This window comes from Cervus canadensis, chromosome 26 (genome assembly GCF_019320065.1).
Source record: "Cervus canadensis isolate Bull #8, Minnesota chromosome 26, ASM1932006v1, whole genome shotgun sequence".
NCBI classification, from domain to species: Eukaryota; Metazoa; Chordata; class Mammalia; order Artiodactyla; family Cervidae; genus Cervus; species Cervus canadensis.
Genome location: NC_057411.1, coordinates 21,636,677 through 21,655,054, shown reverse-complemented (window position 1 = coordinate 21,655,054; position 18,378 = coordinate 21,636,677). Strand labels below are relative to the sequence as shown.

At 35.9% G+C, this 18,378-nt stretch overlaps 1 protein-coding gene across 5 annotated transcripts in view; it reads left to right on the top strand.

Annotated features, from left to right (window-relative positions):
- The window catches only part of LOC122428290 (UDP-glucuronosyltransferase 2B18-like), a 33,823-nt gene continuing 15,445 nt past the window's right edge, over positions 1-18,378 (top strand). The window contains exons 1-4 of one of the 5 annotated variants that reach the window (XM_043448207.1): positions 1-354; positions 6,924-6,969; positions 7,780-7,928; positions 14,557-14,688. In XM_043448207.1, coding sequence (XP_043304142.1) covers positions 322-354; positions 6,924-6,969; positions 7,780-7,928; positions 14,557-14,688 — 360 coding nt within the window. In that variant the 5' untranslated portion in view covers positions 1-321. Of the gene's footprint in view, positions 360-445; positions 503-4,471; positions 4,499-6,224; positions 6,970-7,779; positions 7,929-14,556; positions 14,689-18,378 lie in introns of those variants that run through there. The other 4 variants (XM_043448209.1, XM_043448206.1, XM_043448208.1 and 1 more) reach the window with 4 other exon arrangements.

Below are 18,378 nucleotides of genomic sequence, written 5' to 3'. Positions count from 1 at the left end.
GTAAACATACAAATATTCTCAAGAGTTAAATTTTAACAGCAAGTGCAGTAGCACAAGGACATTATGCAATAGTGATAAAAGTCTGGAATGCATCATGCAGATTGTGCTTGCTAGATAATCCTGGCCCCTTTCATTTCCCCTAAATTTTAAAGTAGCCCTATCAGTGTGCTTTGCAGGGTGCTCTTCAGAGAAAGGATGGTCAGGGCTCCCCAGGAGACCTCCAGATCCCATCCAGACACAGTGACTTAGAGAAAGAGAAACATCAGCCTCCCTGGTGACTTGGTCCTGCCAAAGTCTGAATCAGGAAGATCAAAGAGAAGAATGGGTCCTGCCCTTAAGCAAACCCTGTGCATTGTAAGGTCTGGCCTTTAATGTACTCTGCTTCTAACCTGTCACATTGCTCCTCCTGCTTGAGGAGGGAGAGGGACTGTAAGAAGGAATCAAGCATAAGGAAACTGGCATGGAAAAGATTCAGCAGCCTCTTTCTCCATCAAATAGATTGGTACCTTATTTTCTAATACATAAAATTCCCCTGGAGTCTTTGGATATTTTGAAACACTTTTATAATTTGCTATCTGATATTGTAATCTTCTCCTAATAACCTATGTTGTTTCTTTGCTGATAGAATTACCTTACACTCCCAGAGCAAATAGAGGTTAAACACTGTAAATTATAATCCAATGTATGAGAATTGATTAGAAATTCCAAAATCCATACCTTACTTTTGTACTGGGTATAGGAACTACATGATTGCCACTGTCACTCCTCTGTGGTTCATTGTTAATGAGTTCATGGTCAGCTCAATCAATTTTATTATCACAAAGGTGGAGCTTTTTCAACAGTATTATTGATACTTATAAATTACAAAAAAAAAAAAGTCTTTCTTTTAAATGTAAACTATTTCCAAACTAGGAAAGTTGAAACACTATTGATTCATATCAAAAATTACTAATCATTTTTTTCTTGTAAGTAATGCTTTGCAATTTTTAATCTAAGAAGCTATACTTTTCAAGTAGCCTTAGTTAACTTATTACTAATAAATTATAAATAAGATTGATTTCTCTTAAGTGGCTGATTCAGCTCAGTTCAGTTCAGTCACTCAGTCATGTCTGACTCTTTGTGACTCCATGGACTGCAGCATGCCAGGCGTCCTTCTCCATCATCAACTCCCAGAGCTTGCTCAAACTCATGTCCATCAAGTCAGTGATGCCATCTAGCCATCTCATCTTCTGCTGTCCCCTTCTCTTCCTGCCTTCAATCATTGCATCAACAGCATAAGGGTCTTTTCCAATGAGCCAGTTCTTCACATCAGGTGGCCAAAGTATTGGAGTTTCAGCTTCAACATCAGTCCTTCCAATGAATATTCAGGACTGATTTCCTTTAGGATTGACTGGTTTGATCTCCTTGCAGTCCAAGGGACTCTCAAGAGTCTTCTCCAACACCACAGTTCAAAAGCATCAGTTCTTTGGTGTTCAGCTTTCTTTATAGTTCAACTCTCACATCTATACATGACTACTGGAAAAACCATAGCTTTGACTAAATGGACTTTTGTCAGCAAAGTAATGTCCCTGCTTTTTATTTTATTTCTTTTTCATTTATTTATATTAGTTGGAAGCTAATTACTTTACAATATTGTAGAGGTTTTTGCCATACATTGATATGAATCAGCCATGGATATACATGTGTTCCCCATCCCGAATCCCCCTCCCACCTCCCTCCCCATCCCATCCCTCTGGGTCATCCTAGTGTACCAGCCCTGAGCACTTGTTCATGCATCAAACCTGGACTGGTGATCTGTTTCACAATTGATAATATACATGTTTCAATGCTATTCTCTCAGATCATCCAACCCTCGCCTTCTCCCACAGAGTCCCAAAAGTCTGTTCTATATATCTGTGTCTCTTTTTCTGTCTTGCATATAGGGTTCCCATTACCATCTTTCTAAATTCCATATGTATATGTTAGTATACTGTATTGGTGTTTTCCTTTCTGATTTACTCCACTCTGTAGAATGGGCTCCAGTTTCATCCAGCTCATTAGAACTGATTCAAATGTATCCTTTTTAATGGCTGAGGAATATTCTGTTTTGTATATATACCACAACTTTCTTATCCAGTCGTCCATTAATGGGCATCTAGGTTGCTTCCATGTCCTGGCTATTATAAACAGTGCTGCGATGAACATTGGGGGTACACGTGTCTCTTTTGGTTCTGGTTTCCTCGGTGTGTATGCCCAGGGGTGGGATTGCTGGGTCATATGGCAGTCCTATTTCCAATTTCTTTAAGGAATCTCCACACTGTTCTCCATAGTGGCTGTACTAGTTTACATTCCCACCAACAGTGTAAGAGGCTTCCCTTTTCTCCACACCCTCTCCAGCATTTATTGTTGTAGACTTTTGAATAGCAGCTATTCTGACTAGAGTGAGATGGTACCTCATTGTGGTTTTGATTTGCATTTCTCTAATAATGAGTGATGTTGAGCATCTATTCAAGTGTTTGTTAGCCATATGTATGTCCTCTTTGGAGAAATGTCTGTTTAGTTCTTTGGCCCATTTTTTGATTGGATCGTGTATTTTTCCAGAATTGCGCTGCAGGAGTTGCTTGTATATTTTTGAGGTTAATTCTTTGTCTGTTGCTTCATTTGCTATTATTTTTTCCCATTCTGAAGGCTGTCTTTTCACCTTGTTTATAGTTTCCTTTGCTGTGCAAAAGCTTTCAAGTTTAGCTAAGGCCCATTTTTTAATTTTTGCTTTTATTTCCAATATTCTAGGAGGTGGGTCATAGAGAATCTTGCTGTGATTTATGTCTGAGAGTGTTTTGCCTATGTTCTCCTCTAGGAGTTTTATAGTTTCTGGTCTTACATTTAGATCTTTAATCCATTTTGAGTTTATTTTTGTGCATCGTGTTAGAAAGTGTTCTAGTTTCATTCTTTTACAAGTGGTTGACCAGTTTTCCCAGCACCACTTGTTAAAGAGGTTGTCTTTTCTTCTTTGTATATTCTTGCCTCCTTTGTAGAAGATAAGTTGTCCATCAATACGTGGATTTATCTCTGGGCTTTCTATTCTGTTCCATTGATTTATATTTCTGTCTTTGAGCCAGTACCATACTTTCTTGAATACTGTGGCTTTGTAGTAGAGCCTGAAGTCAGGCAGGTTGATTCCTCCAGTTCCATTCTGCTTTCTCAAGATTGCTTTGGCTATTCGAGGATTTTTGTGTTTCCATACAAATTGTGAAATTATTTATTCTAGTTCTGCGAAGAATAACGTTGGTAGTTTGATAGGGATTGCATTGAATCTATAGATTGCTTTCGGTAATATACTCATTTTCACAGTATTGATTCTTCCAATCCATGAACACGGTATATACCATGTCTCTGCTTTTTGATATGCTGTCTAAGTTGGTCATAGTTTTTCTTTCAAGGAGCAAATGTCTTTTAATTTCATGGCTGTTATCACCATCTGCAGTGATTTTGGAGCCCAAAAATGTAACGTCTCTCCCTGTTTCCACTGTTTCCCCATCGAATTGTCATGAAGTGATGGGACTGGATGCCATGATTTTAGTTTTTTGAATGTTGAATTTTAAGCCAAGTTTTTCACTCATCTCTTTCACTTTCATCAAGAAGCTCTTGAGTTCTTCCTCACTTTCTGCCATAAGGGAGGTGTCATCTGCATATCTGAGGTAACTGATATTTATCCTGGCAATAACTCTGCATATATGTTAAATAAGCAGGGTGACAATATACATCAGTGATGTACTCCTTTCCCAATTTGGAAACAGTGGCTGATTACACATGTATTTATCTTGTATATCAAAAGATGTAAAAGATGTATATCAAAATATATATTAATGAGTGGATGTATAACTCTCTTCTATAACAGAAGCCAGTAAATATCAATTTTGAAATTTAGGACTAGTATAAAAAATAAAATTATAAAATAGATAATAAACTTAAATTTTGTAAGACTTGTGAATTCTGAATTTTTGTCAATGACATCCTTAAATGTCTGAGGGTTGAGGATTGAAGGGGTATAAAAGTTAAGAAAATTAGAAAAATATAAAATAAAGAAAGAAAGTATGTCAGTTATTAGAAATTTCCCAATGTCATTTTGCTTTAGAATAAAGACCATGTAATAACATTTTAAATATCTGAATTTGACAATGAAAACATCATCTGTCTATGCGATCATGTGTGAATAGTCATGATTATATTCCATAGATGATTGAATATAGTAATAAGTATGTAAAATGTAAGTATTCCTCTTTATGTCAGTGCGTTAGTAGTTATCCTTGCTTAAGATCACGCATCCTTTTTTCCTTACAAGCCATACGAAAGACATTTAATTAGTTATCTTTCAACCTCTTGAGTTCTAATGCTATAACTTTAAACTCAAGTATAAGGTATTTTTCTTACCCTAACAGGTTCTATGGAGATATGATGGCAAAAAAACAGACACTTTAGGACCCAACACTCGTCTGTATAACCCAGAATGAACTTCTTGGTAAATATTGGCAGAATAAATCCTAAAACATGATTAACAGCTGAGCAGAATGATAGTACTTCAACAAGAAACAAACTTATCAAGTGTTTATTATTAAAACATTCAGAAAGAAAACTTTACTTCTGTGTTTTTACTCCCAACAATAGAGGGGAGAAGGAAAATATATCATAGTTGGCACTGTATTCTACCTGGTCATGTCCCTTATGCCCAGAATTAAAATATCTTTATTTTGCCTGTAATTGCTTCTAACAGTGAATAGCTTAATGAGTTATTGTTCTACCTCTGAATTCTTTCCTTACACCTATTGGTTCTCCTGTGTAGGAGTATTTTAAATGCTATTGATAAATAACAGCTTCTTATTTATTACCAGTGACTCTCCATTTTCTACAAAAAAAAAAAAACAATCCACAATCATTTTCATGAACTGGTAGCATATTTCTTAATAAAATGAAGATTCTCCTTTCTTTGGTTCCACTGCCACTACCATTACCCTTTCTGTGACCTTGACACCATTCTCATCAGATTAAATGACTTCCTTAATCTTTATAGAGTATATTTCTGAATGCCCCCTTTTATGCATATGTAGTTTCTTTATGCAGAGAGTTCTTTAAGAAGTTCATCTACCAATCTTGAATTCACTTGTGAAGTTCAAGTGACAAAGCACTTCTTTCATGAAGTCTTCACTTATCTCTCCTCAGACAGGACTTTCTGGCTGTGAGTCTGAAAGCACTTTAAATGCAGTTTCCTATATGTAACCATCTGTTATCTTTAAAATACACTGCTTTTTACAGTGCTTTATAATGGCCATTTCTCATTTTATTCTGAATTATAGTTAACAATTTTACTGAAAGTCACTCAATGCTAGGTCATCCAAAAACCAAAGGCTTTATAACTCACGGTGGAACCAACGGCACTTATGAGGCCATCTACCATGAGGTTCCTATGGTGGGCTTTCCTGTGTTTGCTGATCAACCTGATAACATCGCCTGATGGACCACAGCACACCAGGCTTCCCTGTCCTTCACCATCTCCCAGAGTTTGCTCAAGCTCATCTCCATTGAGTCGGTGATGCTACCCAACCATCTCATCCTCTGTTATCTCCATCTGCTTTAACTCCTCACTGTCATCAGTAGGCAGATCGTTCAGACAAAAAAATCTATATGGCAATAGTGATCATAAATTATACAATTGACCAGTCAAATTTCATTGATATGTTTAGTATTGATGCATTACACTCAAAAAATCAGAACACACATCCTCAGTCTTTGAAGACTGCAGGATTTCTGCTGCTTTTTCATTTTAGTCCAGAACTTTCCCAAAATAATTTACATTGGTTTGCAGTTGGTCATTTACTGTTTTTGCTGTTTCTCTGAGGGACACAATTGTTGTGACCTCAAAACCCTCCATCTTGTTGATGTCACCTTATCTCTCTGTGTCACAGCGACTGCAGACACAGGAGTCTCACACTTGCTATTTTACACTAGTAGTCTTTCTCACAAAATATAATTGATGTGTGTGTACAAGATGGGTGACAGCACTGACAAATCAATACTAAACACACTGTATCATCTCGAAGTGCTCTGCACTTTGTCTTTTCATTGGATTTCCACATCTGCTGACTATTCATGTAATCTACTTTTTTAAGGAATACGGGTTATAATTTAACTTCTGGTTGATTTCTTCTGGATATAAGCCTGAGCAATAGCAAAAGTTTACAGTAATTATTTAAAAAGTACTACATATGAACAAGATGTCTATGAAAAGGCTCTCACTTCTGCTGCTGCTACAGCTGACTTCCTATTTTAGCACTGGGAATTGTGGAAAGGTGCTGGTGTGGCCAGTGGAATTTAGTCACTGGCTGAATATAAAGACAATTCTGGATGAACTTGTCACAAGGGGTCATGAAGTGACTGTTCTGATATCTTCAGCTTCCACTATTACTAATTCCAGCAAACCATCGACTATGAACTTTGAGACTTTCCCTGTATCTTTAACAAAAAGTGATTATGAGAATTTTATAGAACGTTTTCTTGAGAAATGGACGTATGCGGAAAAAGATTACTTTTGGTCCTATTTTTCAACAGTGAAAAGTTTATTTGGGGAATTTTTTGATATTGCTATAACTATGTGTAAAGACGCTGTTTCCAACAAGAAATTAATGACAAAACTAGAGGAATCAAGGTTTGATATCCTTATTGCAGATGCCGTTGGACCCTGTGGTGAACTGCTGGCTGAATTACTTAAAATACCATTCGTGTACAGTCATCACACCTCACCTGGCCATATAATTGAAAGGAATAGTGGAAGACTTCCATTCCCACCATCTTATGTACCTGTTATGTTTTCAGAATTAAGCGATCGCATGACATTCATGGAGAGGATCAAAAATATGTTATATACACTTTATTTTGACTTTTTCTTCCAGACACACAATGAGAAGAAGTGGAATCAGTTTTACAGTGAAGCACTAGGTAAGTTGGGCTTCCTGATAGCTCAGTGGTAAAGAATCTACCTGCCAATGCAGGAGACACAGGTTCAATCATTTGGTCAGGAAGATCCCTTGGAAAAGGAAATGGCATTCCATTCCAGTGTTTTTGCCTGGGAAATCCCATGGACAGAGAAGCCTTTTGGGCTATCGTCCATGGAGTTGGACAGAATCAGTTACCACTTAGCAACAAACAACGAGGTAAGTCATGTTTTTAGTTGGTTTCATTAAGTCCTATTTTTCCTAGTGCCTTGGAAGTTGAGTATGTATAAACATAAATTCACAAAAATTTACCTCAAATAAGTGAAACAGTGAAATAAAAATATAAAATGACCCTCAATCTAACCAATATTATGCAAACACTTAAATTATAGGGTAGGGTAAAGCGCATTACTAGTATCGGATACCAGGAAGTCACTTACCACAAATTGAAGTACCTAGGACTTCTACAAGTGACTATCCAAATTACAAAATTCTTCTTTTAATTTAAAGTCTTTAGGAATCTCATAAACTGTCTTGATAAATGAAGACATGTACATTGAGAGTTATACACATATTTGTAGTACAAATATCCAGTTAGCTTTTAGAAATTCTTTCTTCTTGTGTAAAAACAGATGTATTCCAGATCTATTTTATTATCCTATACTATGCTATGTTATATATTTATCAAACAACAGACACATTAAAACAACTTTGGCCACAACATCCAAAGTTGTTTTACAAAAATTATCTAATGTACACACATGACAATAGTCTCATTTCATCAAACATTTATTGGTTTTCTTTCTATTTTCAGGAAGACCTACTACCTTATCAGAAACAATGGGGAAAGCTGAAATGTGGCTCATTCGAACCTACTGGGACTTTTCATTTCCTCGTCCACTACTCCCAAATGTTGAATTTGTTGGAGGCCTCCACTGCAAGCCTGCCAAGCCCCTGCCCAAGGTCACCTACTCTTCCTTGTTGCTCTTTGTGAATGTTGTGTTTTCAATAGGAATCATTCTGTATTCTTTCTTTGGAATGTTTGATTATAGGTAGTCAGATGTGGGAACCTGGATAAAGTGACCTTCCACCTAGAAAGTGATGTATTTCTATATCAACACAGCTATCTGAATTTCATTATCATTACAGAATAAACTCCCTAGAGTACATTGGACACTTTAATAATACATCGATTAAATACAACTTCATTATTCAACACATAGAGAAGCATCATTCGTTAAAGAACAGTTATATTATACTTTTACATAAAAATATATATTTTATATAAATAAAATAATAGTTTTATTATCATCCGGTGATGCCATCCAACCATCTCATCTCACTATAATATGTTACATTACTATTGTATTATAATTATTATAGGATAATTTTGTATATAGCATATTCCAGAAGTGAGTATGAACATAGACAAATGGTGTAGGCACAGTTTCTACCACCTGACAGGCCACCTGGAATGACAGAACACAATCAAATTTTTTAAAATGTTATAATATGCAAAGACCAGAGTGTTAAAGAAATATTCAGCATGAATCATAGAAATTATCTCTGATTCATAGAAAATTATGAGATCTGAAGGATGCTCAGGGATAAACAGAAGGATTAGGGCAGGGTTGAAAGAAGATACAGGCTTCCCTCATAGCTCAGTTGGAAAAGATATAAAAGAAAGGTAGGTGGAGTAGTTATGACAGTTGCCAAAAAGTCCAAGTTTAGTCTAGATAGGAAAAGGCTGAATAAAAAGAAGATGATGCTGATGAGGTAAGTTGCAAACAGATAATTATAAAGATTTGAAACATCTAGTAGGGGCATTGGGAAGAATATTGAAAGGATTAAGAAAGAAAGAGATGGTGGTGGTGGTTTAGTCTTTAAGTCGTGTCTGACTCTTTCAATTCCATGGACTGTAGACTGCCAGGCTCCTCTCTCCATGGGATTCTCCAAGTGTGAATACTGGAGCAGGTTGCCATTTCCTTCTCCAGAGGATCTTTCCAACCCAAGAATCAAGCCCGGGTCTCCTGCATTGCAGGCAGATTCTTTACTGACTGAGCTATGACAAGAGCCCTGAGAAAGAGATAGTCATATATAACGTAAAAATAAAAAGCAAGACGTAGTCACTGGGTTGGATTGTAAATGGTTAACAGTAGGAAGAGACCATTTAACAGATTGTTGCTAGATACAGACAATAATGAGTGAAAACTAGAGTACAGTGTTCACAGAGATATTAAATTAACTCATTTTTTCTTTATTTTAAATTAATTAATTTATTTTAATTGGAGGATAATAACTTTACATTACTGTAGTGGGTTTTGCCATATATTGACATGAATCAGGATGGTTTACTTTAAACAAATTTAAATAAATCTCTGGGTTGGGAACAAAAACATATATTTATATATACATTCATATACATTTATATTGCTGGGAAAAGGCATTTATTTTAGCTAGTGCACTGGTGAAAAGCCTTAAAACTTTCAAAAATACTTTAGTATTTCATCTTCTTCATCTGATCTCCAAAACCTTAAAAATTCCTAACATTAAAAAAGTTGATATTAAATGCTGCTGCTGCTAACTCATTTCAGTCATCTCTGACTTTTTGTGACACTATGAACTGTAGTCCTCCAGGCTCCTCTGTCCACAGGATTCTCCAGGCAAGAATACTGGAGTGGGTAGCCATTCCCTTTTCCAGGAGATCTTCCCGACCCAGGGATCAAATCCTGCTTTCCTGCACTCCAGGCAGATTCTTTACCATCTGAGACACTAGGAAAGCCCAAACAATGCTAAATTATACCAAATCAGATGTAATAAAATATTTACTTGGAAAATACCAAACATAATAAGATCACAGTTTTCTTGAAGGTTAAAAAAGCATAAACTAGATTTACAATTTTCAGGATGTATATCATAGTGTATGTTTGATTATAGGAATAGAGTAAAGATTAAAATGAAAACACAAATTTTAGCATAATGTCTTCAAGGTCCACCCATGTTGTCAAAAACGGAAGGATTTCCTTCTTTCTCGTGGGTGAATAACATTCCATTCTGAGCATGTGTGTCTGTCTGTGTGTGTATGTCTGTGTGTATCTATGAAACATCTTTAAATAATTCATCCATTGGTGGGCACTTAAGTTTTTTCCCTTAGCTAATTGTGAATAATGTTGCAGTCAACATGGGAGCACATATACCTCTCACTGTCCTGTTTTTCTTTCCTTTGACCATATACCTGGAAGTAGAATTGCCAGATCATACAATAGATGTATCTTTAATTGTTTTAAGATCCTTCAATTTATGTTCCATAAGGGCTAAACCAATTTACATTCCCACTGAGAGTGTACAAGCTTTCACTTTTCTCCACATTCTCACAACACTTTTTTCTTCTTGGTTATAGACTTTCTAACAGGGGTGAGGTAATATCTGATAATATCTGATTGTGATTTTGAAATACTTTCCCTGATGATTACTGATGTTGAGTATCTTCTCCTATACCTGGTGATCATTTGGAAATCTTCTTTTTAAAGTGTCTATTTGTTCATCTGCCCATTCTTTCATTGAATTTTGCTGTATGAGTTGTGTATATATTCTGGATCTTATCCCCTCATTCAATATGTGGTTGCAAAACTTTTCTTCCATTCTGTAGATCACATTTTCATCTTGTAGATTATTTCTTTGGCTGTGCAGAAGCTTTTAAGCTTGATGTAGTCCCACTTGTGATTTTTTGTTGTTGTTGTTGTTGTCTTGATGTCATATAGAAAACATCATTTTCAAGATCAGTGCCAAGGAGTTTCATCCTTATATTGTCTTTTAGGGATGTTATGGTATCTGGTCTTATGTTTAATTCATTGATTCATTTTGAGTTGTTTTTGTGATGGTATAAGATAGAGGTCTCTTTATATATATATATATATATATATATATATATATATATATATACACACACACACACACATATATATGTTTATCCAGTTTTCTCAGAAAAGAAAGAAGTGACTAATATTTCCACAATGGATATTGTTGTATCCCTTGCTCCCATGTTGAATCGTGGTTGAACGCTGTATGCTGTTCCATGGTCTATGTGTCTATTTTGGGGCCAGTACACTATTATTTGAAATATTGAAACTTTATATTAAATATGAAATTTCAAGGTGTAATTCTTTTGGCTTTTGCTAATGTCAACATTTTAACAGTATTAGTCTTCTGGTCCACATCACAACATGACTTTCCATTTATTTGTGTTTTCCTCAATTTCTTAAAACTTCTTATAGTTATCACTGTACAGATCTTTCACTTCACTGATTAAATTCATTTTTAGTCATTTTCTTGCTTTTGATGCTATTGGAAATGGGACAGTTTTTTTTCAGGTGTTTCATTATTAGTACACAGTAATGAAGTTGAATTCTATGTAGTGATTTTATATCTTGCAACTTTACTGAATTTGTTGATTAGTTCAGGTTTTTTTTGTTGTTGTTTTTGAATCTGTGAGATTCTGTGTACAAAAAAAATCATGTCTTCTGCGAAAAATAAAAATCTTAATTCTTCCTTTCTATTTAGGATGTCTTTTATTTCTTTGTCTCACCTAGTTGTTCTAGCTAGAAGCTTCTACTAATATATTGAATCAGTGTGGGGGTAGGCATCCTTATTTTGTTTCTGATTAGAGCAAAAGCTTTCAAGTGTTCACTGTTGAGTATAACGTTAGCTTTGGGTTTGTCATATATGTTCTTGATTACACTGAGGTATGTTCCTTCTATACCCTATATGTTGAGGGTTTCATCATGAAAGAATGTCATACCCTGTCAAATGTTTTATGAACATCTATTGAGATAATCATGTTATTTCATACTTCATTCTATTTATCCTTGCATCACAGAAATAAATCTCACTTGATATTAGTATATAATTCTTTTAATGTGTTCTTGAATTGGCTTGTTGATATTTGTTAAGAATTTTTGCATCAATACTCAGTCTGGATATTGACCTTAGTTTTATCTTCTTGTAATTTCCTTATCTATCTGGTATCATGATCATGATGATGGCCTTGTAGGATGGGCTTGGAAATGTTCCTACCTTCCTCTTTAATTTTTAAAGATTTTTTTTGAAGAACTGGCATGAATTTTTCTATAATATATCATAGAATATGTCAGTGAAGCCATCAGGTCCTGGGCTTTTGTGTGTTGATAGGTTATTGATTACCAATTCAATTTCTTTACTTATTAGGAGTGTTCAGATTTTCTACTTCTTCCTGATTCAGTCTTGGTAGGTTTTGTTTCTAAGAAGTTCTCCACTCTTCTCATATATGTATTAATAATTTCTTAGCTTATAATTATTCATGGTAGTCTCAGAATCCTATGTATTTTTTCAGTATCAGTTGTGATGTCCCCATTTCATTTCTAATCTTATTTATTTGAGTCACTTTTTTTCTTGATTAGTCCAACTAAAGGTTTTCAATTTTGTTTATCTTTTTGACAAGACACAGAAGGACAAATACTGTAAGATATCACTTGTATATGAAATCTAAAAATGCTGAACTTGTAATAACAGAGAGTAATATGGTGGTTGCCAGGACTGAGAGGGGGGAGAAGAGGAGAAATGTTGTTTAAGGATACAAATTTGCATTTCTTAGTAAATAAGTACTAGAGATCTAAGGTACAGAGTAGTGAATATGCATACATGCCCAGTCATGTCTGACACTTTGCGACCCTGTGAACTATAGCCAGCCAGTCTCCTCTGTCGATGGGATTTCCCAGGCAGGAATATTGGGGTGGATTGCCATTTGAAATGTGGAATTATTCTAGTATAGAAAGTAACTTCTTTTTAATCAGATAGGATCAAGAACAACAAAGCAAAATAATTCAGAAACAATTCCAGGCAAATATGGATTCACCAGGAGCTTTATTTAGGTAGAAGTGAATTACTCAAAAGCTGACCAGACCTGTGCTGCAGAAAGCCCTGGATACCTCTTCCTCTGTGGAGCAGGTGCCCCCAGCGGGACTCATTGAAGTCATGCTGAAGGTCCTTCACTGCAGTTAGACATAGCACATGCATCTGTGACATTCATTATATAAGTTCAGGACAAAGGTATGATATGTAAAGAGACACAGCAGTATGGTGGCTCAAATAAGTAACTATACAAGAGTAACTTTGGATTATAAACAGAACTCACAGAACTATTTCATAGAACATCCAAGCCCATAATAATTGACTCCTCAAGTCAGTAGTTAGTAATTTAGACGGAGAGTTTGGAAATCATGACAAAGTTTAAGGTGAAGGATAGGATTACAGAGCTGAATGAATGACATAAAGTGATTAGGATCATATTTTTTTTTCATAGTGCTCATAGTCAGGAAATGAAATATTGATGAATAACCTAAAATAATTCTCAAAAAGCCTGTCTGGAATAAATAAATGATTTAGTAGAATTATAACAACAAAGAACCAAAGGGAGTTGAATCCTGCAAGTAACTTCCTTCCAAGAATCTATATTAGTAATTAACATCATGATTAATGAAGAGTCTGAGGATAATATAGCTTAATAGTATCTTCTTGTCACTACTGAGTACTGGCTCTATCTTATTTCCTGCTTATACAGAAACACATTTGCACAAATACATATAATGGAAGAATTTGACCTCATATCACCCATTCCTTTCCCAGGATCTCAAGGATGAAAAATACTTTTTTTTTTTTTTAAAAAAAAAGGGAACATTTTAAAAAATAATATGAAGTTCCCCCCAAAAAAATTTTTAATGATTTTTTATTGCTGAATATTTATTAACACAACTGACCAAAGTCCAAGAGGTGAAGTTAACATGTTCAAGAGAATTGGGGGAGTGGGGTGGGTGAGGGAGGGAAATCACTCTATTAGCTAACTGTATAGTATGTCATAAGAATAATGTGCACATTCTAACATAAAACCTGTCTATGCATAGAGCTCAGCAGTTCCTTTCCTGGGTTTATATCCAAAATAATTGAAATTGGGATCTCAATGAGATATCTGTACAACATATGCATAAAAGCTGTATTCAAAGGAGCCAAGAGGTTGAAGCAACCCAAATGTCCATCAACAGAGGAAGCAATAAACAAAATGTCATATATACAAACAATGGAATATTACTCACCTTTAAAAGGAAATTCTGACACATGTCACAACATCAATGAACCTTACATTAAGGGAAAATAATTAGTCAGAAAAAAGACAAATACTGTACAATTCAACTTATAAGAAGTATCCAGACTAATCTCACTTGTAGAAACAGGGTAGAATGAAATTTGCCAAAGGCTGGAGAAAGAGGAAAGTAGAGTTTCTTAATGATCATAGACTTCCAGTCTTGTCAGATGAAAAAGTTCTGGAGATTGGTTGCACCATGTGAATATACTTAACACTAATATACTATACACTTAGGAACAATTAAGAAAGCAAATTTTATGCCATGTGTATCTTACCACAATATATTTGTAGGAAATGACTACTCTAGTATCTTGAGACAATTTCTGATTTTCTCTCTTTAGTTGCTTGTAGCAATTCCTTCAATAATGTATGCTATGCTGCTGCTCTTTTGTGATGGAGCAAATTCTTTTTTCACAGGAAATGGAAGACTTTGTGCAGAGCTCTGGAGAAAATGGTATTGTGGTGTTTTCTTTGGGGTCAATGGTCAGTAACATGTCAGAAGACAGAGCCAAGGTGATTGCATCAGCTCTCGCTCAAATTCCACAAAAGGTAGATACAATAACTTAATCACGGACAACTATTTAATGAGTCTGTTAAACTCTGTAAAGATCTGATTTTAGACATTTACTATCAGAAAGGTAAATAATATGATAGCAGCAATTTATCTTATATCTATACATACATATATATATATATATATATATATGTATGTGTATATAAACCAAAATATACAGGGCAGGTGCTACTGCAGTACAGGGAGTGCTTTTGATCCATGATAATTTTAATTATTCAACATAGTAATCAAAAAGAGTGATATTTAAGAGACACAGTGTGACTTTTGGTGTTATTAATACAATGGTAGCATGGGCAGGAAGATTAACCAGTAAATTCTGCTTTGTCACTTGTCCCTTTTCCTTGAAGGACTCCTGAGGACAAAACACACATACAGACGCTCTCAGGAGTTAAATTTTAACAATAAATGTAGCTAAGCAATATTGATTCAAGTCAAACAATTACACTGTTCATTGTTTTTGAAAGTAGTGCTTAATAATTTGTAATTTAAAAGAACATACTTCTTTGACAGCACTAATTAACTTATTATTAAAAAATTATGCTATTGTTGTTCGGTCATTAGGTTATCTGAATCATTGCAATCCCATGGACCTCAGCATGCTAGGCTCCCCTGTCCTTCACTATTACCCAGGGTTTGCTCAGATTCATGTCCATTGATTTAGTGATGCTATCTAACCATGTCATCCTCTGCCAGCCCTTCTCCTTTTGCCTTCAACCTTCCCCAGATCAGGGTCTCTTCCAATGAGTTATCAGGTGGGCAGAGTATTGGAGCTTCAGCATCAGTACTTCCAATGAATATTCAAGGTTGGGTTCATTAAAGACTGACTGGTTTGATGTCCTTGCAGTCCAAGGGATTCTCAAGAATCTTCTCCAGCACCACAATTCAAAGGCATCAAATCTTCAGCTTTTAACCTTCTTTAAGGACTTCCCTGGTGGCTCAGATGGTAAAGCATATGCCTACAATGTGGGAGACCTGGGTTCTATCCCTGGGTCAGCAAGATCTTCTGGAGAAGGAAATGGGAACCCACTCCAGTACTCTTGCCTGGAAAATCCCATGGATACAGGAGGCTGGAAGCTACAGTCCGTGGAGTCGCAAAGAGTTGGACACGACTGAGTGACTTCAACTTATCTTACTTTACCTACCCTTCTTTACTGTCCAACTCTGATATCCATACATGATTATTGGGAAAAAATATAGCTTTGATTACATGGACTTTTTTTTGGCAGAGTGATGTCTCTGCTTTTAATACTCTGTCTAGAATTGTCTTAGCTTTTCTTCCAAGAAGCAAGTGTCTTTTCATTTCATGGCTGCAGTCACAATCCACAATGATTTTGGAGACCAAGAAGATAAAATATGTCACAGCTTCCACATTTTCCCCATATATTTGGCATGAAGTGATGGGACCAGATGCCATGGAGTTATTGTTTTGAATGTTGGGTTTTAAGACAGCTTTTTCACTCTCCTCTTTCACCCACATCAAAGTCTCTTAGTTCCTCTTTACTTTCTCCTATTGGCGTGGTATCATCTGCATATCTGAGGTAGTTAATATTTCTTCCAGCAATCCTGATTCCAGATGTGAGTCACCCAGCCCAGTAGTTTACATGATGAACTGTGCATATGTAGGTTAAATAACCAGAGTGACAATATACAGCTTTTCTGTACTTCTTTCCCTATTTTGAACCAGTCTGTTGTTTCACGTCTGATTCTAACTGTTGCTTCTTGACCTGCATACAGGTTTCTCTGGAGGCAGTTAAGCTGGTCTGGTATTCCCAACTCTTTAAGAATTTTCCACACTTTATTGTGATCCACACAGTCAAAGCTTTAGCGTATTCAATGAAGCAAAAATAGATGTTTTTCTGGAATTCTCTTGCTTTATCTATGACCTAATGAATGATGGCAATTTGATCTCTGGTTCCTCTGCCTCTTCTAAACCTAGATTGTACATCTGGAAGTTCTTGGTTCGTGTACTGCTCAGGCCGAGTTAAATAATTTTTGAATATAACCTTGCTAGCATGTGAAAAGAACATAGTTTTCCAGTACTTTGAACATTTTTTGGCATTATCTTTCTCTGGTTTTGGAATGAATACTTGCCTTTTCCAGTCCTGTGGCCACTGCTGTGTTTTCCAAATTTGCTGTCATATTGAGTGCAGCACATTCACAGCAACATCTTTTTTTTTTTTTTTCCATTTGTTTTTATTAGTTGGAGGCTAATTACTTTACAATATTGTAGTGGTTTTTGCCATACATTGACATGAATCAGCCATAGATTTGAAATACCTCAGCTGAAATTCCACTAGCTTTCTTCATAGTAATACTTCCTAAGGCCCCATTTTCTTCACACTCCAAGATGTTTGGCTCTAGGTGAGTGACGGCACCATCATGGTTATCCACGTTATTAAGACCTCTTTTGCATAGTTCTTCTGTGTATTCTTGCCACCTCTTCTTAATACCTTCTGCTTCTGTTAGGTCCATACAATGTAAGTCCTTTATTGTGCCCATCTTTGCATGAAATGATCCCTTGGTACCTCTAACTTACTTGAAGAGATCTCTAGTCTTTCATATCCCATTGATTTCTCTTTCTTTGCATTGCTCATTTAAGAAGTCCTTCTTATCTCCCCTATCTAATGCCTGGAATTCTGCATTCAGTTGAGTATATCTTTCTTTCCCTTTATCCCTTGGCCTTCACTTCCCTTCTTTTCTCAACTATTTATAAAGCCTCCTCAGATAACCACTTTGCCATCTGGCATGTCCTTTTCTTTGGGATTGTTTTGATCGCTGCCTTCTGTACAATGTCACACACCTCTATCCACAGTTCTGTATATTCCACAGGCACTCTGTATATCAGATATAATCCCTTGAATCTATTCATCACCTCCACTGTGTAATTTTATGGGATTTGATTTCAGTCATACCTCAATGGCCTAGCGGTTTTCCCCACTTTCAATTTAAGTCTTTCTTCAATTCAAATCTGAATTATGCACTAAGGTGCTCATGATCTAAACCAGAGTCAACTCCAGGTCTTCTTTTGCTGACTGCATAGAGCGTCTCCATTTCATCTGTAAAGAATATAATCAATCTGGTTTCGATATTGAGCATCTGGCGATGTCCATGTATAGAGTCATCAGTTGTTGGAAAACGATGTTTACTATGACCAGTGTGTTCTCTTGACTAAAGTCTGTTAGCCTTTGCCTGATCCTTTTAGGACTACAAGGCCAAACTTGCCTGTTATCCTTGATATCTCTTGACTTCTTTACATTCCAATCCCTATGATGAAAAGACTTTTTCTTCTTCTTCTTCTTCTTCTTTTTAGGGTTAATTCTAGAAGGTCTTGTAGGTCCTGCTGAATCAATCAACTTCAGCTTCTTCAGCCTTAGTGGCTGTGGCACAGACCTGGATTGCTGTGATGTTCAATGCTTTGCCTTGGAAATGAAACAAGATCATTCTCTTGTTTTTGAGACTGCACACAAGCACTCCATTTCTGATCTTTTTGTTGACTGTGAGGGATACTCCATTTCTTCTAAGGGATTCTTAAACACAGTAGTAGATATAATTGTCATCTGAATTAAATTCACTGAACTTGTCCATTTTAGTTCATGGATTCCTGAGATATTGATGTTCACTCTTGCCATCTCCTGCTTGACCTTGTCCAATTACCTTGATTTCAT